The sequence below is a fragment of the Mesocricetus auratus genome, unplaced genomic scaffold (genome assembly GCF_017639785.1).
Source record: "Mesocricetus auratus isolate SY011 unplaced genomic scaffold, BCM_Maur_2.0 Super-Scaffold_100022, whole genome shotgun sequence".
Classification (NCBI taxonomy): Eukaryota; Metazoa; Chordata; class Mammalia; order Rodentia; family Cricetidae; genus Mesocricetus; species Mesocricetus auratus.
The window spans coordinates 10,153,427-10,178,037 of NW_024429203.1; the positions used below are offsets into that span (position 1 = coordinate 10,153,427).

General features: G+C 44.5%; 1 protein-coding gene across 4 annotated transcripts in view; it reads left to right on the forward strand.

Annotated features, from left to right (window-relative positions):
• Positions 1-401: 401 nt before the first annotated feature.
• Snx19 (sorting nexin 19) overlaps positions 402-24,611 on the forward strand; it is a 40,263-nt gene continuing 16,053 nt past the window's right edge. The window contains exons 1-9 of one of the 4 annotated variants that reach the window (XR_005870251.1): positions 403-2,602; positions 3,550-3,688; positions 4,607-4,707; positions 4,803-4,922; positions 6,763-6,893; positions 8,241-8,337; positions 8,831-9,011; positions 11,162-11,291; positions 13,871-14,181. Coding sequence is in view for 3 of the 4 variants with exons in the window: in XM_005078485.4 (XP_005078542.2) it covers positions 914-2,602; positions 3,550-3,688; positions 4,607-4,707; positions 4,803-4,922; positions 6,763-6,893; positions 8,241-8,337; positions 8,831-9,011; positions 11,162-11,291 (2,588 nt within the window). In the remaining variant the exon portion in view is untranslated. Of the gene's footprint in view, positions 2,603-3,549; positions 3,689-4,606; positions 4,708-4,802; positions 4,923-6,762; positions 6,894-6,980; positions 7,154-8,240; positions 8,338-8,830; positions 9,012-11,161; positions 11,292-13,870; positions 14,182-24,611 lie in introns of those variants that run through there. The other 3 variants (XM_005078485.4, XM_021232064.2, XM_021232066.2) reach the window with 3 other exon arrangements.

The window sequence follows — 24,611 nt, forward strand, 5'->3', positions numbered from 1 at the left end:
TTCCGTTTTACCACTCTGGAGAACAAGTGAAGTGGGCTGTGAAGCGAGGTCGGTGTTTGTGTTGAGAGGTGAGGGGAGAAGGGATGATTTCTAGAGGAAGTAGGGAGAATATTAAAAATCCATCAAGCTACTAAAAAATATGCCTCCCAGGGAATTAAGACAAATTGGATTAGTGGAAGTTTATATAAGCGGCTAAAGATATTTCCAAACAGCACTTTGTAGAGCCTGGGCGAGTTCTGAAGACTTCTAGACTTTTTGGATGCTGGGTGAGCACAGGCTCTGGGTCTCAGGCCAACAGAGCCCCTGGGCACGCCTGCCGTCACCACGGCTCCTCACCACCAGGGGGAGCCAGAGGCGCTCATCTACCGGGCCGCTCTCCCAGCGTACCCCGCTCCCGCAGGCCACGACCCGGAAGCTGTCGCCGGCTGGCGGCCAGCCGGCGGCTGTGATCGCTTTGGGGCTGCGGAACGCAGTCGCCTGGGCTGCCGGAGCTTGCTGCGGCTCCTGACCGCGAAGGTCGGAAAGAACCCCCCATGAGTCCGCACCAGACAGGGGCGCAGTCTGGGCACGCGGCCCCCGGCGACGTGTGATCAGATCTGCCGGCCGCTTCGGCGGCGTTCGTAAGTGTCCGTGGGCCGCGCGGGCTGCGAAGAGACTCTCCGCCTGGGACATGAGGAAGGCCGTCAAGCCTTCCTCGTCTCGATTGGGAGAGACTGGTTGGTGGTCTGTGATTACAGCAGCGAGCGGGAGAAGCCGGGCGTTCTCGCTTTGCAGTGCCTGTAGTACCGAGGGTCCAGAGTTCACTCACTAGCACCCGGGCTTAGTTCTTCTCTGGGACAGTTCATGCTCTCACTCCTGTCACCAAAGTGAAACAGGAGGCCGTCCTCTGTGGAAACCACCTGTTCTTTCAGCCATGAAGGCAGGAACGGCGACCCCTCCCCAGGAGAACACCCCTGAGTCCGGCTGTGTCTTCGGTAGTCTATGGAGTAGCCGGAAGCTGATGGTTGTGGGGGTCTTGCTGGGCTGGCTACTTGTCATCCACCTGCTGGTGAACATGTGGCTTCTGATCCTTCTGTGTGCATCGTTGGTGGTGCTCGGAGGATGGCTCGGCTCCAGTGCCATTGCAGGGGCTTCGGGCCAATTGCACCTGGAACGATTCATCACGGTCAACACCTGCCCGCCATGCCCCGAAGCAGAAAGGCAGCTGGACCATGAGATTAACTGCACCATCCAGATGATAATCCGAGACTTTGTGTTGTCCTGGTATCGTTCGGTGAGCCAGGAGCCAGCATTCGAGGCAGAGATGGAGGCAGCCATGAAGGGGTTGGTTCAGGAGCTCCGAAGGCGGATGAGCGTGGTGGACAGCCATGCGCTTACCCAGAAGGTTCTGACTCTCTGTGGCTGTCACCTGCAGAGCTACATTCAAGCAAAGGAGACCACTGCAAGGGAGCAGAGCGATTCAGGTCATCCCTCCCAGCTGTGGGATGCTTACTGCCGGGCTACTACCCCCCATCCTGCCATGCACAGTCCCACCACCGAGATGGCCTATGCACGTGGCATTGTGAGTTTGTTACTTCAAGAGTTAGTGCCCAAGCCCCACCTGGAGACCAGAACTGGACGCCATGTAGTAGCTGAACTTGTTACTTGCAATGTAATCTTACCACTCATCAGTAGGCTATCAGACCCTGACTGGATCCACCTTATACTTGTGAGTATCTTTTCCAAGTATAGACATGATGCAGCCCAAGGAACTAAACCCCCCTGCTCAGCCAGTGTCCTAGAGCAGTCCTCAGTGCCCACGTCTCTGCCACTGATTGTTGAAGTAGAGAGTCTGCCGATAGGAAAAGTGCCTTCTCCACTAGCCGTCCCAGTACACATAACCTGCAGTGAGCCAGCCCCCTCCCCAGAGGTCGAAGAAGGCCACGAAGCAGTAGAGGGAGATTTGACTGAGATGCTTGAAGAAAGAAAAGGAGGAAATAACGCGTCCCATTTTCTACAGCCGGATATTCGAGGCCCCTTATTCTTATGTGAAGACTCTGAGCTGGAATCACCGCTGTCCGAACTGGGCAAAGAAACCATCATGCTCATGACCCCTGGCAACTTCCTCTCCGACAGGATTCAGGATGCCCTGTGTGCCCTAGAGGATTCCCGGGCTCTGGAGCCTAAGGATGGTGAGGGGTCCGAAGGTCTGGAAGGAGCAGAAGCCGAGGAAGCCCCAGGAACAGACCCAGACACAGGCCTGCTGGTCTCCATGCTTAACTGCCCAGAGATCCAGATTGACACAGCAGACAAGGATGCAGAGCAAGAAGACGTCACCTCTCTGACACCTTTGCCAGAGGAGCCAGAAAACCCCTGCCCCCCACGGCCCTCATGCTTGGAAAAGGATGTCACCAGTGGTGTGAGCTCCCTTGATCCGACTCTGCCACCAGCCCCACTTTCTTCATCTCCACCTGGTCCCCTCAGCTCAGCCACCTTCAGCTTTGAGCCCCTCAACAGTCCAGATGGCCCGGTTGTCATCCAGAACCTTCGGATCACTGGCACCATCACTGCCCGAGAGCACAGTGGTACTGGATTCCACCCATACACGCTGTATACTGTGAAGGTAACAAGATTACAGTGGTGGTCGTGCACTCTGGAAATGAGTCTGGGAAGCAGAATCAGTACACAGACTATTGCAAGGGCAGATAAGAGTATGCTGTGTTTAATTAAACAAATGTGTGAGTGGCATGTCGCTAATTTGGGAGGCAGAATAGGCTCTCACCCTATAACTATACAAACAGCCCTAGAAGCTCAGTGTTGGAACACTGGGAGTCAAATTTTGGTTCTCAAACCTGGTTTCACGCTTTCCGGTGCTCGCTGTTCTAGGAGTGTGCAGTGGAGGTCATCACTCCCACATACTGGCTCTTTAGACACATGAAGGCAGCAGACTGACCTCATAGAACATTTCCAGTCATCATGGGATGTCTAATGATACAGCTAATATATACCTAAGACACAGAATTTCAGTTCAATTCCAGGAATAACAATAGGAAGATTAATCTGCCCAACACAACAGAAAGAAAAACTGAAATATTCCAGGCAAAGACCTGATCTATGATTATCTGTTGCTTGGCTTTATTAGTTCTTCCTCAAACTAGCATAATCTTTGGTGACTGGATATAATGGCAAAGTGATTTTCCCTTGATGAGGTCTCTCCTGTCATTTAGCAATAGTCACTTTTGTAGGTATTAGTGGCTTCTGTTTTATAATGAATTTAGGATCGGAAAAAAGTTGTGTAACTACTTTGGGGGTGGGAACTTTTGAATAAAAGCAATCCTAAGGAACAGTGAAAAATATTTCAGACTGAACAAAGGGTACCAGGAAGTACACCTTACTCATCCACCTTGGAATTTGGGTGTTAGTTACAACTGAGGGTGACAGCCAGATGCAGTAGGTTCAGGAACATGAATGAACGACTTTCTCCTGCTGTGACCGTTGAACAAGTCATTAAAGCCAGAATAGATTCCATAATCCTCACTGACTCCATTGATAATTCTGTTCCTTCCACAGTATGAGACAGCCCTTAATGCCGAGAACAGCAGCGGCCTACAGCAGCTGGCCTACCACACCGTGAACCGCCGCTACCGGGAGTTCTTGAATCTGCAGACTCGCCTGGAGGAGAAACCAGATCTACGAAAGTTTATCAAAAGTCAGAAGTTCCCCAAGCCCCAAATGCCATCTTGCATATCACTTGTAGTCACCCTGTTCTGCATGCATGGTGACCTGTGGGTTTGGGGGGAGAAGAAAGCACTGAGAATGTCTCATTCCCATATTTACTTGAGAAGCTGTGGGGTTTAGAGCAGGTAGCTGTGATGGAATCCTTTCTGAAGTTGTCCTTGGCTACATGCTTTATTCTAGTGCCCCCAATGATTTACTCTTAAAAAGAAGGAGTCACATATCTACCTGTGGGAATCACTTGAGCTAAATTAACTTTTCCAGGTCTATGGATTATCCTTCTTAAATAACCCAGAAATCCTGGTCTTTAACAACCAAGCCTTTGTGTGCAGTTTGACACATCCAAGGTTCAGGGAAGAGTGTAAAACATAGTAAAATTTAACTACAAACAAGCTAGGAGCTGGCTACTTTGTTGTTGTTGTTGTTGTTTTAGATGCTAATGATCACCTAAATAAATGATTGGTTGAATGTAACATAGCTAATACTAGGGCAGGCTACAGAATTGTGCCTGGTTCTCTTCTATACACTTTACATATGTTAGTTCATGTAATCCTCCTTCTTACTGTTCATGAGATAGATACTACTACTCCTTGTTAAAGACAAGAAACTGTTACAGAGCATGTGGCTTGCCAAAGGTTATTATTATAGCAGGGATTGGAGCCAAAACTTAAACTTGGACCATTGGGCCTGCCTTAACCACTGCATTGTATGTTCTCTCCGCATTAATGAGAATAGATTGTTGCATCACAAACACAGGGACAGTTGGAAGTCCCAAAATGAACAAAAATCCAAACACAAAGCCTAGTGAAATATATTCAGTGATTATGTTTGTTTTATATGGATTACTGCTACAAGGATGTCAGATGGATGAATTTGTTGTTTTGTTTTGAAGATATAAAGGGTCCAAAAAAGCTCTTTCCAGATCTTCCATTTGGAAACATGGATAGTGACAGAGTAGAAGCTCGGAAGAGCCTCCTGGAGTCCTTCCTGAAGGTCAGCACCTGCTCTCCTAGCTTTGCTCAAATTCTGACCCCAAACATCCAACCCAAGGTGCCTGGGATTCCTTCTGAATTGCTTGTCTCTTTCAGCAACTCTGTGCCATTCCTGAGATTGCCAACAGCGAGGAGGTGCAGGAGTTCCTTGCACTAAATACAGACGCTCGGATTGCCTTTGTCAAAAAGCCGTTCATGGTTTCTAGAATAGACAAGGTAACAGAACCACTATGCTCAGCATTGTCCTGTCTGCAAGTGTGAAATGTTTATTAGACTGGAGATCATGCTTGGGAAATAAGAAGGGTGAACGTAAACAAAGCACAGAGAGTCGTTAGAACGTGAACTAAAATTTTCAAGATCTGTTGCTAAATATTAACTGGATCATCAACTTGCTGAGTCGCAGTGAGCAGCTGTTGGAAGACAGTGCCCTTGCGCTATGTGTTTATATACCACCGGGAGTTACTGTGGTGGTGTTCTAATGGAAGCATGTGAGGATGTAAGTGAACCTCTGTTGATGGCAAAAGAATGTCTTCGGAGAGATAAGTCGTTCACATTATCGGGTTTTCAGCAGACAGCTCTAAGGCAGTACGTTAATCTGGGTTTGGGTTGGTGGAGTGACTCTCTGCTAGAGAACAGAATGTGCAGAGAACTGTACATTCTTCAGGAGGATGTCTCAGCACCTGTGTAGCTGGTGAGAGAGGATACGGGGGAATCCAATACATTGGAGCCTCAGTTCTTATCATCAGCAATTTTATAAGCAAATATGATTCTTTGTAGGAGGTGGGCCTTCTCATTTTGGCTGGGAGAAAAAAACAAGATGGAATTTCATGTGATAGATGTTAGGGAACATGCTTTGTTATGGGGAAAAAGCAAACTAGAAAGGGATCAACTAGGTAAAACCCCAGAGTTCTGAGCAGATGTGTTCATTTGTTCTTTCCTCATTTCCTTAGGGGGAAATTGCTTTATTATTGCCTGTTCCTTTGTTTTTGACTTTTTGAGACAGAATCTCACTGTAGCCTAGTCTGGCCTGGAACTACCAATATAGTTCAGTTGGTCTCAAACTCCTCCTCGTCAGCCTCCCAAATGCATCATGACACCCAGTTTTTGTGGGTGCTTAGCAATCTGAGCTTGGGTTCTCATGAGTAAGGACTTGCCTACTGCACCACCTCTCCAGCCTGCAAGCTGTGTTTCAGAAGCTGAATTATTTATTATTATTTATGCTCATGCCGTTCCATCCTCTGCTCCCTTCTGGTTTGTTTTTCCTAGTGTTCCCTGTGGTCTTTCTGATTGTCCAGTAAGTCTTGGCTGTACTTGCTGGGCTCCTGTGAGGGATTACCACAAAAATGAGTTACAGAAGGCCTGGCACTCTGCTGAACCAGCAGCATTCATTACCATTGTTTACTTCCATTTCCTTGATAGTTCTCTTTTGTGCATTTCCTTTAATGGCAAATATATGCATGTCAACTTATTCTGAAGTATAGACGGTTCTTGTTTCTCAAAGGTGGTTTTCTCTTTGTAGCTTGACTGCAGGCCTCAGTGATTTTTATACTTTCTCTTCCTACAGGAGAAAACTGTTACCCAACTTGTTACTCTGTGAATCCCTGCAGCATGCTTATTTATATTATTTAAGCTGCTACACCATATTTTTTCTTTTGTTCATTTATTTCTCCTTACACAGCTTTGAAGTTTCCACTAATTCATACTTTGGTGATGGTATTGTGAATTTGGAAGCTAGGAATCACCTTTCTATGTAAAAAGGAAAATATTAACTAAAAGTATACTCTAGTCTGAAGAACTCGCTTGAATTTTTGTTTCTCCCTCTTTTGTTTTTCTTTTGGCTTCTTTTTCCCTCTGTGGTTTGTCTTACTCTATAGAGAAGATGACAAAGAATTCTTGTCATTGGCTGGTGTCCGATTTTTCTCAAAGACTAAGGCTCTGTGGATGGCTCACTCTGTTCATCCTGTGGTATAAAGCACAAAGATGACTGCCCTGTTCTCCATCACTGCCCATCAGCGATGTGTATAGTCATACTGACCCTGTATCTCCAACCCTGCAGATGGTGGTGAGTGCTATTGTGGATACCTTGAAGACAGCGTTCCCTCGCTCTGAACCCCAGAGCCCCACAGAGGAGCTGAGTGAAGCCGAGAATGAAAGCAAGCCACAGACAGAAGGCAAGAAGGCTGGCAAGTGAGAAGCCCTTCAGTGGCCCAGGGCCCCTGTCCTCAGGTGTCAAAGCCCCATTCCGTTCTCAGGCCCTAGAAGAGAGGAGGTCCATGGTGCCCACCAGCTTCTTAGCCAGGCCAGACGCTGGGTTCCACAGTGCTCCACCCAAGGAGTCTTGAGTAGGCAGACAGCTGTGAAGGCAGCACTGCCAAGCGTTTGCTCCCACCCAGGGAACCCTGGACCCAGCTCACTGGAAATTGTTGACTAGAAGGGAAAACTAGAAGGTGAATACTCTTCTTTTTGTAGAAATTGAGGTATTTCTTTCCTGCTAAGAATTAAGGCTTACAATTGAATTGTTTGCCATAATTTCTGGAAATTTTGGCTCAGAGAGTACTTATACTAGCAATAAACAGGAAAGGACTAGAATGGAATCCTGAAGGGTGTATTTTGGTAACTGGTTGACTGCTGCTGCTCCCGCCACATTAATGTCCTAGCTGGTCCCTGGACACACTCCACGCCAACATGTAGAAGGCAAGAACAACACATGCACCCTTACTGAAAAATTTGTGTGAACATGGTACATTAGAGAGGATTTAAATGAATATGTACCTGAGTGGTTATCTTCATGTTCATGCTAAGAGCCAGTAATACAGTAATACTATCTTCATAGTACTTAGGCTTTAAAATAAAAAGGATTATTTATTTGTGTGTGTGTGTATGTATACATGTGTGGTAGTGCCCACAGAGATCAGAAAAGGATATCAGATCCCCCAGAGCTGGAGTTACAGGCAGTTATGAGCCACATGATATGGGTGCTGAGAGATCAATAAGTGCTCTTACTCTCTGATCATCCCTGTAGTCTCAGTACTTAGCCTTTTAGCTGTGCTTATATATGAAACAATAACCACGATGCCTTCCTGATTTATCGAAGTTGTCATTTGGAATTGATTGTCCAATATTATGTGGAGTACAAGGGGAACAGGTGATTATACCCAAAAGATACAAGAACAGTAACAAAAACCCTAGTCGATGGTATTTATCTATTTAATCTTCAACAAATATCTTAGCAAGCCTATCAAGTAGCCTCTGGGAATGTAGCCATGACAGACTAAGCACTATTTTACTTGACCAAAGCCCTTTCATAAGTACCCTGTAGACACAGCATAAATATGACACTATTTGAAGACTTATCGGGTATACATTGTTTGAGAGATTTCAGGGTCCCATCCTCCAGGTAGTTCTGAGCACACTAAGCCCCCCTGGAGTAAGTGTGGATGCTTCTGCTTTAATGTGTTGTCATTCCTTGCCAGCCTCTTTTTTAGGGACCACGATCTTGACTTTCATCTAATTCTACCTTTGTTTCTGTGTCAGGTCCAGACTGAGGTTTTCATCCAGTAAAATTGCTCCTGCACTGAGTATAACAGAGGCACAGGACAGGGTTCTCTACTCTCTCCAGGAAGGCAATTCGGTAAGAGCGCACACCCAAAGAACTGCTACAATCACACTTGAGGTTTTGATCCTGCAGATACAGTGTGTAGGAGGCTTCTCTGAAGTCAGGGAAGAATCAGGTACTCTGGTCAAGGACTTGGCTGATATCTGGGTCTTGAAATTTTATGCTAAAAGTGTTTCCTCTGAGTGCTTTAGAATTCTACCAGTTCTGAGTGGGCAAGTTGGCTTCTTAGGGTAATGGGTTTGTGATAATAATGATAGGTTGAGAAGGAAAAGGAAAACCAGCTTCTAGATAAGAACAGATGACCAGCAGTGTACAGAAGTGATTATCCCACAGCGGGCTGGTTTTACTTACAACCTGGGGAAGGAGTGAGAGCTTTCCTGATGTGGCCATGGCATTAGTGGGCTCTGTGCCCCTGGTACTTTTGCAGGTGGGAGATAGGAAACCTAGATGCTACATTTATCCTACCTTCTGCATTCTTGGTGATCTTTGCCACTGACTGTTTCTCCAGGAGTCAGAGATCCTGTCCATGTCTGGGATGGAATCCTTCATTGTAAAGCAGACAAAGTTACTGGAAATGCAGCCAGAAGAAGAGCCAGATAAAGATCCCCAGCAAGCCCCCAAAGAATGTGTGGATAGTTGCTTGCTGGGTACAGCCATAGAAGCCCAAGAGCTCAAAAGCAGTGGCCCCGGTGAGTAATAAGACATTTGCTTCCACAAAGAAGAGCCAGGGGAAAGTCCACTGGGACTCAGGGTAGGTGGACTTTGTAGTTCTGATTTCTCTTGTGCTTAGCCGAGTGAACTACTACAGAGTTGGAGGTGCTGGGGTCCAGAGATGGGTAAGATGGAAATGGTCGTCGGGTTTAGTCAAGCAGCAGGGAAAATCTGTATTCATAAAATATACATAGTATCAGTGTGTTGTTTTTAGCACAGGGGCTACTGTCTTTTCTAGACAATTCCCTCAGTGTCTGTGGTACCACTTTCCTGATCTCTCTCCTCTCCCTCTCTCTGCCCCTCCCCTCTTTCCCTCCTCTCCACTCATGTTTAGTTTGCGTTGTGTTCTCATTCTGTGTCCTCCCTACTTCTGCCTCTGCACATCTGCCAGTGATGCCTAATTATCAAACAGGGTACGTCTCCACGTGGGTAGACCCAGAACAACTGAAATACAACATCTTCACATAGAATTCATCCTCTCCCAGAACTGGTCCTCCTTTACTTCCTGCCATTGCAGGGCAAAAGAGGCAAACGAGGTGGAGGGTTTGAGCCCCACTTACAAGCATTTTCTTCCCATGAGAAGGTCAGATGTTTCCTACAGAGGAAAAATTCAGAACCTAGCTTTTAGTATGTTTGCGACATAGACTTAAAAAGAAGAAAGTTTGATTGATTAACTAGAACAAAGACCCCTGCGAAGTCTAAATGATCACAAATGATAAGAGGATGAAAGAAATAATTTCATATTTACCCCCAGATGCCCAAGAACAACTCACCTGGCTTCTGCTGTTTGCCCTCAATTTAAGTATGTGACAAATGGGATTTACTCCTGCCCTACCTAGTTGTAGCTGTCAACAAGACACAGCCTAGAGTTATCTGAGAGGAAAACCTCCACTGACTGAGGAGTTGCCTAGATCAAACTGACATGTTTGTGAGCCACTGCCTTGCTGACTAATGTTTGTGAGTTAAAGAGTTTATCATGTTCTTTTACAAGTTGTCTTGTAGTTCCTCATTTGCTTTATTTTTACTGCTATGACTACTTGTTACCACAGGGTGGCAGCTGCAGACAGATACTAATCCTGAGGAAAAGATGGTAGTGAGGAGGCCATCTTCTGAGGGAGGAATAGCCCACCTTCGAACAAAGGACTGAAAAGCAACTCTTCATTTTCCACACCCCCTTGAGATACAGCACAGAAAAAGAAAAATGTGTACTGGGCAGAGTTCAAAACTCTGCCCAAATTCAAAGTGATTCGTATTCTGAAATACCCTTGAAAGAAGAAAGCCGGGGCAGGCTGGTTCAGAGATCCCCAGTGAGCGTAGACTAGCACAACATTGGTAATAATAGTGATGACATTATTCACAGCAGAAATACCAGGATTCCCCCTAATCACTGTGGAACATCAGCATGCCCCTGGGACACTGACATGCCATGGGACACCCCCCCCGCCAAGCACAGATTTAGAGAAGAGATGCTCCTGTCCAGTAAACAGATGTCCAGAGCACTCCATCAGAACATAAACATGAACTCATGTGGCCCCTCAAGTCTTCCAAATAGGAAAGAAATTGGTAAATGTCATGGCTTTTTACCAGAGGTGTGGTGCTTTCTAGAACCACATGTTATCTTAGAATCAGACTAAAGCCTCCAGAAAAACCTCACAGCGCTGTGTAATGGAGATGGTTTTCTGCAGGAGAATGAAACCCAGCTTTTTCCCTAATGTGCCCACTCTTTTCCATCATTCACTGTGGGGGCGAGTGGAAGGGTCAAGGCCTTGCCAATTCCAGTTAGTCACCAGTTGTGAACCCCTATTGGAGTAGAATGGAGTCAACATCCTGGAGAAATACAGGGGAAACCGATGCCAGATAGGTAAAATAATTAAGTGTACAAATGTATTAGTAAGATAAAAAAAAAAAACCTGTGATGACAGAAAATCAGAACATTAAAAAGTTGGACAAACACAGAACATATCACTCCATGTTCTAGATACAAGTGTTTCTTGATTCATGTTGTATAGAGGGATCTCAAAACTCTCAGATAAGGATATGAAGCTAGAGAAGACCTGGCTGCTACCCAGAGCTCTGAAAGAGGAGGTCTCTCTCTTCCTGAGTTATTTGTGATGCCTTTGTCCTGCAGGAACAGAGACAGAGTTAGCCGACACAGCCTTGGATCTGATCCTGCTACTGTTAATGGAGCAGTGGAAATGGCTGTGTACTGAAAGCATGCACAAGTTCCTCCGCCTTATTTTTGGAACTCTAGTTCAAAGGTAAGATTGCTGAGCTCTCTGTCACATTAGAGCCCAATTTGCTAAGAAATTGGACATGAAACTCATTTCTGTATGAGGAAGTTAAAAAAAACCCATAGCCTCAGCAAAAGGTTAATTCCTTAATCTAGAGGTGTGGGGAGGAAGTCCCTCTCAGAAACCCTTTTGTAACCACCTTGTTTAAACTTTGAATGTATCTAATTCTCTAAGATTTCTGACATATATAGCACACTGAATTACAGACAATGCATGTGTTCTTAGAGTACTTAAACTCAGTCTGCTTATTCCAGTACAGCAGTTTAACACATTAGAGATTCCTCACTCAAGGTACCAAAATTCAGTCAATTTTTCTTTTTTTGGATGCGAAAGCAAAGAGTCTTTTATTGTAGTTGTTTAACGAGCTAACCCCTTAAGCTAGGGCCTTTCATCCATTCATGGCAGCAGAGGACTGGAGAAAAACTCCAAGAAATCACGAGGCAGGGATCTTATAGGGCAGCGTGAGAGGAGTGTCTAGGGGTATGAAACAGTCTCAGGATTGGTGCACTTACAGGCTTGGACGACCAGCCCTGTGTGGATTGGTCAACTGGTTGTTATGGGCCATAGGCCCTCCCAGGGCAGTAGCTATGCTCTGCACGTCACTGCCATGCACTTGTCCATAAAACACACCCAGAGCCATAAAGCACAGTCCCACCAGCTAACTTCTGATTGGTTCCTTGCCACAAGGAGGGCATCTGACCTAGGCCAGGAGCAGCAAGGTCATGCGAGCACATGTTAGGCTGTCATGGCTGCTGAAATGGGGGGTGGGGGTGGGGAGGCTGGTTCCTTCACAGGAAAATGGATAAATGATGGTAAATTCATACAGTGGAACACTTCAGAGCAGCAAAATAAATCCATCACCACTATATATTTTAACACAATTGAGAAACTTTATGATGAACTACAAAAGCAAGACAGGAGCACAAAGCTGTATGATTTCATTTATATATGAAAATAAATGCAGTCAATTTAAATACATTAATGATTACCTCAGTCACCATGTATGCACTAGTGTCACATTAAAAAAGAAATCAAAGCATTTCCCCTTGGAGTCATTTGACCAAGAGTGAGCCCAGACTTCAACTCTCCACTTCTCTCCTGTGTCACCTCTCTCTCTGCAGCTTATGTTTTCTTGCCTGTCTGTAATCTGTCTGTTGTATGAATATGAATTTTTGTCACTATGGCTGTCTGAATGTTGTATCCTTGTGTGTGTCCCTAACAAAAAACTTTGCTCTATATTTATTGGATAGCAACGAAACCTCACATGGGGAAGGAAGGAGGGTGCTTTACAGAGTTTTACAAGGAGTCAATCATGGACTCTGACTGACCTCAAATAACAAAAGTTATCAAGCAATACACATATGCTGCTTCCAGCATTTGCGGTAGATATTTGTTTTATAAGGTTGCTTTTAACCTATTTTCTGTTTTTGGCATTTATTACCATAACACACATACATACACGTGTTAACTTGTAGGTCAGAGCATGAAAAGAGTACTCAACATTAAGGCTATATATTACCTCAGGTTGTAAATCTTGATTATGTGGGAAATTCAAGACAAGTAAGGTTTCTTGTTACATTGTTCTATTAAATTCAAGTTAAAAGGAACAGACTGGGAACATACAGTCTTGTCTTATGTGACCTCAAAGTGTGTTCTTATTAACTCTGCTGCAAGGTCCAGCCAAAGTTCCAGTCTCCTAGAATGTGAGAAAGAGTTTCATCATAATGTAGCATTGTACCCTAGGATCAGTTCTCCATCCTTACTTTCCCAGGCCCTGTGTCTGTCTTTCACCTTTGTGCAGTGAGCATTTCTCTTAATAGTATGTACATCATGCTTGCAGGATGGTAAAACATAGAAACTTGGAAGCTTAGCTTTATCTGGGCTTTACAGGTGGCTTGAACAATTTATGATTAGACGGAGGTTTCTGTGGCTGATTTCTTACCCATTGTTATGTCCTTCCCCATTTTCTCATACTTGACATAGTAATAAACATTTTTCAGATACATTTTCTGTGGAACTTTTTATGGCACACTCTCTCACTTTCTCCTGAAATTAGGGGACCATCATCTCCACTCATCGTTTTTGACAGAGATACTTATGATAGTATATTATATAAATTCTCCACAGGGTTCTTTTGTTCTCGGGAGCATTAGCAGTACTGGGGGAGTTTTTGATGTCACAGTAGTGAAGGAGGGTGGGGCAGGCATCTGGTGGGTAGAGCTCATTGATGCTACTTTCCATCTATGTTACACAGATCACTCCCCACCATACTCCCGCCCCCACCCCTGTGCACACAAAGTGATGACTTACTCTTTCCAAATGCCTCCAGTGCTTCTTCACTGTTGGCTCAAGGGCCACAAGGACCTACACAGGTACTGTGCCCTGTAGAGCCTCTGTAAATATTGAACAGATAAACATTTTCCTTCTTCATGATTTTGCAGTTATAAGTCTAGTCCTGTTGTGTTTTCCTCTATCACATGTGAGTGTTGCTAACTGGGCTTTTATTTCTCTTCGCCCTTTACTGATCTTCCCTGTACTTCTCTAAGTAAGGGCTTTTGAGAGTGAAAAGACCCTCAACATTGTAATCTGAAATCTGGTATAATGAGTAAATGGCATCTGGTAGTATATGAGCACTGATGACCCTCTTCACTGAAGACATTTACATGATGAGCTGCTTTACAGAGAAGTATCAAGAGAAACTGGAAAGAAAGATTGAGATCTGTGACTTAGAAGTTGCAAGAGGTCAACCTTCAGTGGGAATAGCTCAGACTGTTAAAGGACTTGGGCCAATTCAGATGCAGAACAAAGAACTTTATCCAGAGAGCAGGAAGACCACTGAAGAACTGGTATGTCACGGGTGAGTTCAGTCCACATGAAGCACACCCCCAGGGATACATAAACAGAAAAAGCTGGCCTCAGTTCAGAATTCAAGCCAAGAGCAGTACCTCAGCAGGATTAAATGGGAGGCGAAAAGTAACGCTGTGCTAGTCTGAGCTGTCTTTTTTTTTTTTTTTTTTTTTTTTTTTTTCGAGACAGGGTTTCTCTGTATTGTTTTGGAGACTGTCCTGGAACTCGCTTTGTAGACCAGGCTGGCCTTGAACTCACAGAGATCTGCCTGCCTCTGCCTCCTGAGTGCTGGGATTAAAGGTGTGCGCCACCAACGCCCAGCTGAGCTGTCTCTTATCTCAACAGTGGAAACTTGTCTAAGCTGTCTTACAACACTGATGTAACTCTACCTTAAAGTGTTTGTCCTACTCTCTGACTGGGGATCTGTTTTCATCTTCTATCTTCAGTCATTTTTTAAAAAAAAATCACTAAATGCTGGGCAGTAGTGTAGAAAACAAACATTTCTGACTTTTTCGTATATTAAAATATAATGGGGTTAAGCACTGAAACTCAGACCTTGTCCTTAATTGAAAACTGAGTGAGTGGTGGAGCAGTATTCAGCCCAGCTGCTCCAAAGCCGGAGTTCCAATACCACAGACTGCTTTCCATGTTTTAGTCTCTGAACTTGGTTTCCTCATCTGGAAAATGGGATTAATAATGCTATTTTTACTTTATGTGTATTACAAACTCGCCAATAAATGTTAGGTCTTAATATTTATTCTTCAGGATAGGAAACAAGAACAAAGCTTTTGTTTCTAGTAACTCCTGCTAAAGGCTCCAAATTAGCTCTACTTTGAATTAAACATTCAAAGATCTTTAGCCCACGCCACTATCCTGTAGCTGGCTGCTATATCATCCATTTTGTGCCTGACTGAGCAACACAGGGTTGAGCTTGCAAACAGTGGAGGCTCCATGAGGCTTTGAAGGTAATTTATACCAGTGGGTTCTTTTGTTAAGACAACAATCAAGAAAGTTCCAGACTTACATCAGGACCAGAGGACCCATGCTCTGGTCCAAGACAGACAGACAAGTACAATGCCTATCACATTTTGCACATTTATGCTTCTGGTAGCATGGGCAGGGAGGGCTTCTGGAACCTATTCCTAATGAGAAGAGTGTAGGAGTCAAGCTAAGTACCCTCTCTTTCTATCCTTCCCTCGGATACTTCCCTCAGACCCAGCTAGCCTGCCAACAACTGTCTGGTGAGTGAAGAGCAGCAGAGCCCGTGTGGACTCCATCTGGAATGGGAATCAAACAGGATATACTTCCAAGTGCCCTGATTCATTTGCTTTTCCCTTTTCATTCTCTGGGATTTTGTTGTTTGCTTATGCTTTGTTTTATGAAGAAAAAATGCTATTTGGAAAAGCAGGAACACTGGAGTGCGTTTGATGACTGTAAGGCCTAGACAGAATTTAGTGGCTACCATGGAAACCTCTTAACTCTGGTCAGTACTTTTCATCCAGGCATTACCAGGTTTTGTTGTTGTTGTTGTTCTTCAGATACCTCCTGCCCAAAAGGTCTTATTTCCATTTCCTCATTTTCTCCTTGGCCACCTTGCTTTCTGTTCGTGCAAGGTTTAGAACAGCAGTGGTTGACACCCCACCCCCCTTCCACAGGCTGAACTTAAATGAAGACCATCTCCTTCCCTGTTCAAGACTTCTCTTTCCATACAAATCATTCCCCATCTTTTTATAGTGTTTTTGATTTGTTTCTCAGAATCCATTCTAGTTTTATAATGTTCTAGATTCTTTCTTAATAGGAGGAAGGTGGCAGGGGTCATGGTCTTTGAAGAATGGAACATTTCCCTCAACCCAAAAGCTTCCAAGGACCTGACACCTATGGCCCATAGTCTTCCATCAGCAAGTCCCCACATGTGTGGTAATATCCAGAGTATTGTAATAGATAATCTTACTGGCTTAAGTGTATTTACTATGCAGCAAATGTCTATTGAGAGATTAATTCACTCAGACATTATATGGGACACTGAGGCTATTTTATAGTGTAATCCCTTTAAAGAGCTCTGTGAAAGAGGTATTATGATCCCCACTTCTAATATGAGAAATCTATGGTTTGTAAGGAATTTGGGTTATTAAATCAAACCATAAAGTTCATAAATAACACATGCAGAATCTACAACATATTTTCCCACTTTTCATCGATAGTGATTCTTTTAACTTTCAGGATCAGACCTTTGCCCCATGATTTTAAGAGACAAGAACCACTAAAACTCACTGCTCAGAGTGGTAACATTCCCTTGGGTGAGCTTATCAGGTTTCATAGACTCCAAACTGCATGTCTATGTCTACATGGAATAAGGAGAGCCTCTGACATGAGCCTCCATCTGTTCCATGGGAAGGCCAGGGTCCTTATTTTTTTTTTTAAAAGTGTTTGTATGGTAAGCAAAGAAGCTGGGAATTTGATCTCTCCTAGAGCAGCAACATACACACCCAACACACCCACCCTGACCCCACTACAAGGGATAATGTATGAGGTCCTAATGTCCCCATGATCAACTCCCACATTTCTGTCTGAAACCTCAGGGCACTTAAGTTCCTGTCCTTTATGTGCTTTAAGAAGTTGGTGGTTGTCACTGGGTACAGATAGCTGCTATTGCAGCTTTAATTTTCCTGAACACTATGCAGTCTGGGTATCCAGGGTGGGGCAACCACCTAGATGTAGGTGCCTTGGCCCCTTAAAACGTTCCCGCTTTCTACCTCCAAACACACATGCTTCCTTCTGATGCTTCCAGCTTCCTTTACTCTCCCTGCTCCCTTAAAAGACCTATATACAGAACTGCCTTGGACTCCAGGGACTTCTGCCAAATTGTAAGCACACTCTCTGTAGTCTGCAAAGGCGGGGCAGGGGGAGACAGAGTAAATTCAACCCCATGACCCCTCCTTCTAAGCCAACTTTGGAGGAGTTCTGATCTGTGCCAGGCTTATAAATCTCCCTTGATTGTTGATGGTGTGGAGGGAGAGGGGGGAGGGAAGCTCAAGAGAAGTTAGTTGCCCAAAAAAGGCATGGTTAAGTCAAAGGCAAGTCTTGCACGCATGCGTGGCTGACCTCATGTCAGCTTCTGTGCTGGGAACATCCAATTATGTAACGAGGAGAGCTCCTTATTTGGGAGAAAGGGGAGTGAGGATAGCAGTCTAAGCCAAGGAACGAATGAATCCAGCTTGTGCAAACTTCTCGTGTCTGAAAACAGAAGAGGTTTAACAATTCTCTGGGTGCATCAGAACTGGACTTAGGAAACTGGAAAAGTACTCAGAGCTAGTCTGGGTTTGGGGGAAGGAGAGATGTACTCTGCCCCATTGATGGTACAAGGAGTGGGGCTGGAAGACCCAGCCAAGGTAAGGGGTAAAATTATTTTGGAGCCCTGATGTAGAGAGTAAAGGAATGAGAAGAAGCTGGACCAGCTCCCTGCCTAGATGCCCAGAGCCATGCCACGATAAAAATAGGAGCCAGGCCAGCATCAGAGTACGTGAATGCCATGTCCATGACTCTGCCCTCCCCATGGCCCTGAAGATGGCATCAGACCCTATGTCAAAAGGGCAGCAGACACATTCCTGGCATCTTTGTCTAGATTTCTTAAAATGTGAGTGAGAGAAAATGAGTGTGTATCTGTGTGTCCGGGACATACGGAGATGGAATTACCTGACACAGTAGGGAAAAAAAATTTCAGTGACCTAGGGAATAGAGGAGAGTAAAAAATACATTAAGTATAGCAAAAAGAAGAAACAAACATGCAGGTTGAAGAAATCCAACAAGCAATAAATCTGGAAATTAAATATTATATGCAATTTCTAGAGCTTATTCTAGGCCATCGGGTCCTCCAAGGAAAGGTCTTGCTCAACACCCACCTCCCACGTCCAGAAGGTGGTGGCAGAGCATGGGACTATTGGAGAGTGGGGACTACGCAGTGGATAGCCATGTCTCCTAAGGACAGCTGGCAATGACTGGTATGAACACTCCTTCCACCACTCTTCTCTTAAGTCACTCCCAAGTTGTGGTGTTACCTGGGTAGAACTCCACTCGAGGTTTCCTTCCTAGTGAGTGTGTGTATGTACCAGCTTAAGGGGCCTTTGTGACATTAGTTATTTTGTAAGGGAAACTCTGGGCCTGCCAGCAAAAGTATACAAGCAATTACAACTGTAAAAGAGCTTACATTTATTAAGTACTCACTATAGCAAGTAAGCCTACTTACTATACATACTAATGTGTAATTCTGTAAGATAGGCATGCGTGTTCATATTTTACAAGTCAGAAACTAGATCCTCAGATTAAATACCCCCAATCAGTTGTCCTGGTTCCACTGCCCTCACACTTCTTTCCCCTCACACTGACTGCTTCCCTTTTGTACAAAACTTCCTCACAAAACAGTACCCACTAAAACCTGCCTAGCTAAGTTCCAGAGCCCTAGTCCATATAGTCTTTGGCTTTCCCCAGACTGGTCAGATGCATCAGCATCAGCAGACTCTGATTTTATTCTTAAGCACTGCTGGGCCAGAGATCAGCCTTTTCTAGTGTTTCTATTCTACACCCTGTCCACAACTGGAGAAAGAGTATCAAAACAATTCAGAGTTGGCCTCACAAGTGCTGTGTCCCTTTACTCTGTGCCTTCTCTTCTTCCAGTACAGCTCCAGTGACACACTTTGTCTCAGACCTCATGTCTTCCTGTGACAGCTCCTTTAGAAAAAGTATGTGCTTTTGCAAGAGCCCCAGATCCTTTTTTGACTTATAAGTCTTCAGTTTCTTGTATTAGGCTATTTCAGGCCTAAAAGTATCATTGATTTGGGCTGTTTTTAAAAGTGCTGAAATTAGGGTTTGTTTGTCTTTGTAGTGATGGCTTTGTTCAATATATTTCGTCTCCTTGGGAAGGAGGACTATTTCATGGTATGCTTCTTCCACTAGGGATATTGAAAGGAAGCCTCTGACCTCTGTGAACTGGGCCAGGAGGGACTCCCAACAGTTTGGTCTACCTTGTCTGCCTTGGATTTGGGAGGATATCACTTGCCTTACTAAGTTGACATTATGTTAAAGACACCGTGTCCTATCCTATTACATATGAAAATCTCCGTGGAGTGTGTCTTTAACATTGTAATCGATGTGTGACTGTGAATTGTGTTTGTTCTTCTGTGTGTTTTATGTTTTTAAATTGTCATATATCCCAATAGAAATAGAGCACTAATCCTTAGAACATACAGGGGAAATGCAGAACATTGAGGCATAAACTCAAAGGGACTCTTTCATTTTCCAAGCCATATTATTGGTAGCTGTTGCTTAACTGCAACCATAAGTAGGAAGCTGAGGTTTTGATAGTAACTTTGACTGTGTAAGATCCTCGAGGGTAAAGACTGTCCTTCTCACAGTTGTGTCCTAACCCTCATCTGGCACCTAGAACACACATGCATTTCTGGTCATGACAGTGCCTCTCCCATTACTAGTGAGAGTCGCAAGCATCCTGAGCAGTGCTAGGGGAACAAAATTCTCCCAGCCTTGCCCTGACAGGAAGTCTGCAACTGGTAAATTAGGCAGCTCTGATACTCAGAGCCATGGTTGTGCCTACACACAGAGGCTTTCCTTTGCTCTACCACAACGGTACCATTTTACTTTCCAAAAAAGCACAGTGCCCTTGAGCATCTCCTCCCCGAACTTACCCTGTCTGGTAGTGTCCTGTTGTGATGCGGTCTATATCCACTGTCTATATTGAAAGAGCGAGTGTGGGCATTGAAATCAGACAGATCCAAATTTAAATCTGGTCATGTGTCTCACTACCTGTGTGAATTGAAAAGCAAGTCACTCTGCTAAGTTGCTCACTGAATGGGAGGTTGTTTAGAGGAAAGCTAATGTGGAATAAATTTTAGGAAGGCTTCATAAAGAAAGGTATGTGTTTGGAGCTAGACTTTATAAGACAGGCATCATTTAAGCTAAGTAGTATTTCAAATGATGACACATTTTTAAATAGAGTGTGTTACTTGTACTTTTAAGTAGAAAGTGTCTCATATTAATTTTGAATATTTTTGATCTGGGTCTCTGTAGCTTGGGAAAATGAGTACCATAATTCTCCTTGTAGACACCAGGTGGCGCTGCAGGTTAAAACATGTGCATCCACCTTCTTTGAGGAAGACCTGTTTTGCAATAGAAGTTCCCCTGTCCTGCTGGTGATAATGCCCAAGCCTTGCTCCATAATTCAGAAGCCATTCCATGGTGCCAGTGACATAAACAAGCTGAGTTTCTTTCATCTCTCACATTCCTTCTCCTCCCTCGCCTCTGATGGGTCCTCAGCATGCTGCTTTTCTCTGGCCAGGCCCGTCAGAGATGCCCTTTTGAGTGGGTTACATCCCTTAAGAATTCAGGGCTAGGACTGGTACATTCAGAACAGAACAAACTAGAGCTGTTGCACTAATGAGCCAGTCAGACATCTGAATTAGAAGACTTTTGTTGGTACTCTGTGAGATAGCTCATATTCCAGCCCTTTTGGATCCCAAAGCCTTAGATGTGCATGATGATAGATCTGACCATCAGGGCCTGACTCTCTTAATGCTAGGGTTTTTAGGAACCTATGACATAACCAGGGATGTTAACCGTTTCTGTTAGCCAGGCATTGAGATCCTGTGGCTCACTGCTATTAGCTTACCTTGGAGAAGCAATCAATGTTAATGCAATTTATTTTATTCCTCCTTCCCCCAGATGCTGGGGATTAAGCCCTGGGTCTCCCACACGTTAGGCATGTGCTGTGACACTGAACTAAACCCCCAGCTCCATTCTGATCTTTACTCTGGCCTTAGAGTTGCCATCAAGTGTCCTGTAAAGGAAGAAAACTTGACTTTGGAACAGGGAAGGAGCAGATGTGTACTCCAAGAGATATGCTTAACTGTCACGCTAATGTTAGGGCTAGTGGACTGCAGTTCTCTGGGAGAATGAAGCCTCCCTGTGTAAGACTGTGGCAAGACTAGCCCTCCAAAGCCCCCTCCTCTCTTCTCTGGTTTCTCTTCTCGGATTTTATGCATTACTTCCCATGTTTTCTAGCTATAGCCAATTCCCACAGAGACTCTGGAGCTGCCACCATGCTGTCCTTGTATCCTGAGCGTATTCTTGGTGTCAGGCTTGCAAACCATCCTAAGGACAGGAAAGCAGAAGGTGGTGCCGTTAGAGCACTCCCCCCGGGGATTCCCCACCAGTTCAGTTTTCCTTCTCTCCTGCTCCCCTGTGAGTGTTTCTCCTGTTTCTTGCTCTTGGACATTTGCTTCTCCTGTTGATCATCTGTTTTCAGGGCTGCTCTTTTCCAGCGTTCTGTGGCCATTTCCACAGCCTCATGTGAAGCCCTGATATATATATATATATATATATATATATATATATATATATATATATATATATACATATTTAAATAGGATTCCAGCAAATTCTCCTCCAAATACTGGCTGGGCACACTCGAGCTCTGGCACTTCTAGCGCTTACAATAGTGGGGACATGTGGAAGTGTGTCCCTCTGAATAAAGGGCTCATAATTACCTGCCTCTTCTCCCTCTGCTTCCTTTCTCCTTCCCTGCAGTGATGACCATGCCCTCAGCCAAGAGGGGAGCACTCCCAGTGGGTTAAAGTCGGCAGGATCAATAGGGACCCTGGTTGTCAGGACAACCACTAAATTACTGCTTCTTCCTTCCTTTGTATCTTGCCTTTCTTCCAGCTACTCCAGTGCTAAGGACTTCACACTCTCTTATTGCCCTTTTCCCTTCAGCTAACTCCATTTTCTTCCGAGTGGGTGGTCCTTTTAATTACCCGTGCCTTCTCAGCCACCCCCTGCCTTTGCACACCACTGAGAAAAGCAGGCTCTGGATAACTACCTGGGGACTGTGAATGAGCCAGACCTGCAGTTCACATGGGGTCAGGGAGAGGGAAAGGGACATTGTGCGTCCTCTCGTCCCTAGAATAAAAGTATCGCTGTTTGGGATGCAGAGCTTAAGCTTTGGGAGGATTCTGACATAACTTTTGTGTTACCCTAACTCCACAGGCTTCGCTCCAATCTGGTTAGTCACTGTACCAGTGGCATACTTACTGTTTCTGTCTTTGTTTCCCTGAACCTGCTGGGCAGGAGCGAAACTGAGGCATGGAGTACACAGCTCACTGTCTTCTCTTGTCCTGTTCTCTGGACCTGGTGGGTTTTGTTACAAGGATTGGGATGGGTCACTTTCTCTGTCACATGCACAAACAAATCATCTTCTAAAACATTTTTTTTTCGTTTTTCTCATTTGATCTTGTGAGGAAGACAGCATAGGAATTCTGTTTTAAAAGGAAGGAGGCCTAAACACAGTTCATTAAAACTTCTAAGAGGTCAATCCAGCCAGAGGTGCTTATAGTTATACCATACCTTCCTAACAAATGGCTGAGGGAGACTTGGATGTCCTCAGAGGCACACTAATTTATGTAATGAGCTTCCAAATTAAAGTCTGAAAGGCATCACAATGTCCAAATCTGGAATGTCTTGTCTGCACATCACCCTTGTACTCCGTCTTATTTATCCCCAAAACTGAGGATCCACAAATGTTTCCTTTTCGTGCCGTATTTGTTAGAAAGGGATGCTGCCTGGCTTTTGATCTTTCTGTGTCCCCACCCCACCCCACCCCCATCCTGCTACATTCTTTTCTTCTTTCTACTTTCAAAAAATTGGTTGGAAGCAGCTTGATGTTGTTCCATCCATCAAAGACACTTTCCAAAACACAGGGGTGACTTAGTCATCATAGACCTCTGTGTTTGACTTTCAGCCTCTTCTGTCCTCAGGGCCCATTTGCCAAGAAAACCAACAGACACATAGGCAGCCGACCGGCAGCTGTCTCCCTTCTCTGAGATTTATAGTGTGCAGAAAGAAGCCATGATTGGACCACTAACCCTTGCCTTTCACCTCCTGTCCCTTCCAGCAGGATGTATAAGTATTTGTGACTTGCCCATCGCATGACTAGTCATGATAAATTCCTCATTCTAGGTAAACTCACTTATTACCAACGTACTCCTGACAACGCCCACCCTGCAGCTGGTGTGTTGCCTACATTTTAATTTGATTGCTAGCTTTCAAAAAGGTCATTGTTAGGAAAGTAAATCTAAGGCTTATGACCAGACATTTCTGTAAATACATATGAAATGTAAATACAAAGCATTTCTATATTGTATACAGTCTGTTGGGGTTTTGATTTTTGGTTTGGTTGGTTGGTTAGTTGGGTTTTGGTTGTTGTTTTGAGTTTTTGTTTGTTATTTTGTTTTGTCCTTCATACCAAGAGTTCGCCATGTAGTGAACTCTTGATCATTCTATCTCACCTTCCCAAGTTCTGGGATTGCAAGGGAATGCAACCAATGCCTGCTTATTTGTTTGTTTTGAGACAGTCTTACTTTGTAGCCCAGGTTGGCCTCACTCCTGATCCTCTTCCCTTGGCCTCAAAGTGCTGTGTTTGATGGTTTACACTGTCATACTCCATCTTGTCCACAGTATTTGAAATCTATCATAGTCCTCCACCATAAGCATGAATAACTGAAAGCTTTTCTTCTTAGATATTGGAGCATATCCTTGGTGCAGAGTTTACTTTGTACTGTGGCCATACTCTAAGACCAAAGGCTTCCCCACTACAACAAGTATGAACTGATATTTACTGCTCAGCTACTTTGTTTCAAGTGTAGTGATTAAAAATTTGTTTAAAAGGCCCCAAGTCTCCACAGTAGGAAGTTGGATATCCAGCTGGAGGTACAAACTTATAAATGAGTTCTAGTGTAAAAAGGAGGCCTTTACAAAGGAATCCTGTGTTCCTCCAAGAAAGACAGAAGCAGTCAGTTGTGAGAAGCCCAAGGAAGGCTTCCAGACCGGGTGACATCTGAAGTTGACCTGGAAGAGTGAGGAGAGTTACAGCAGATGTGATGTGCGGAGCATCAAGCAGAGCGGTGGAATATGTAGTCTGTCTGGTCCTCATAGGAGCTAAATGGTTCAGGATGTACCATATACCAGACGTGAGAGCTGACTCACAGAGTCTCGTGAAGAGCACAGCAGCTGTCTACCACTTGATGGGATGCAGTTTACAAACATTCATTATGATGACATGATCATTTTGGCAATTTGGAAAAATGGCTTTAACAGTGCTGCAGACAATTAATGGAAAGAGGCAAAGCTGGAGCCAGGGACACAGACTATGAAAGAGTTAATCTGAAAGAGCTAAATGTTGAGAAGCTCAGTGCAGGCCCCTGCCAGCAGGGTGGTGCAGGCGATATGTCTGTGGGATGTTGAGGTTGTACGGTCAATTAGACCTGAGATGTTTGAGTGGGGTCAAGGACAAAAAGAAATCAAGAATGATATTTGCAGAGATTCTGTCTTGTGGATTGAGGACTATGACTGATAGAATGACAGAGTCTTTCTGAACGG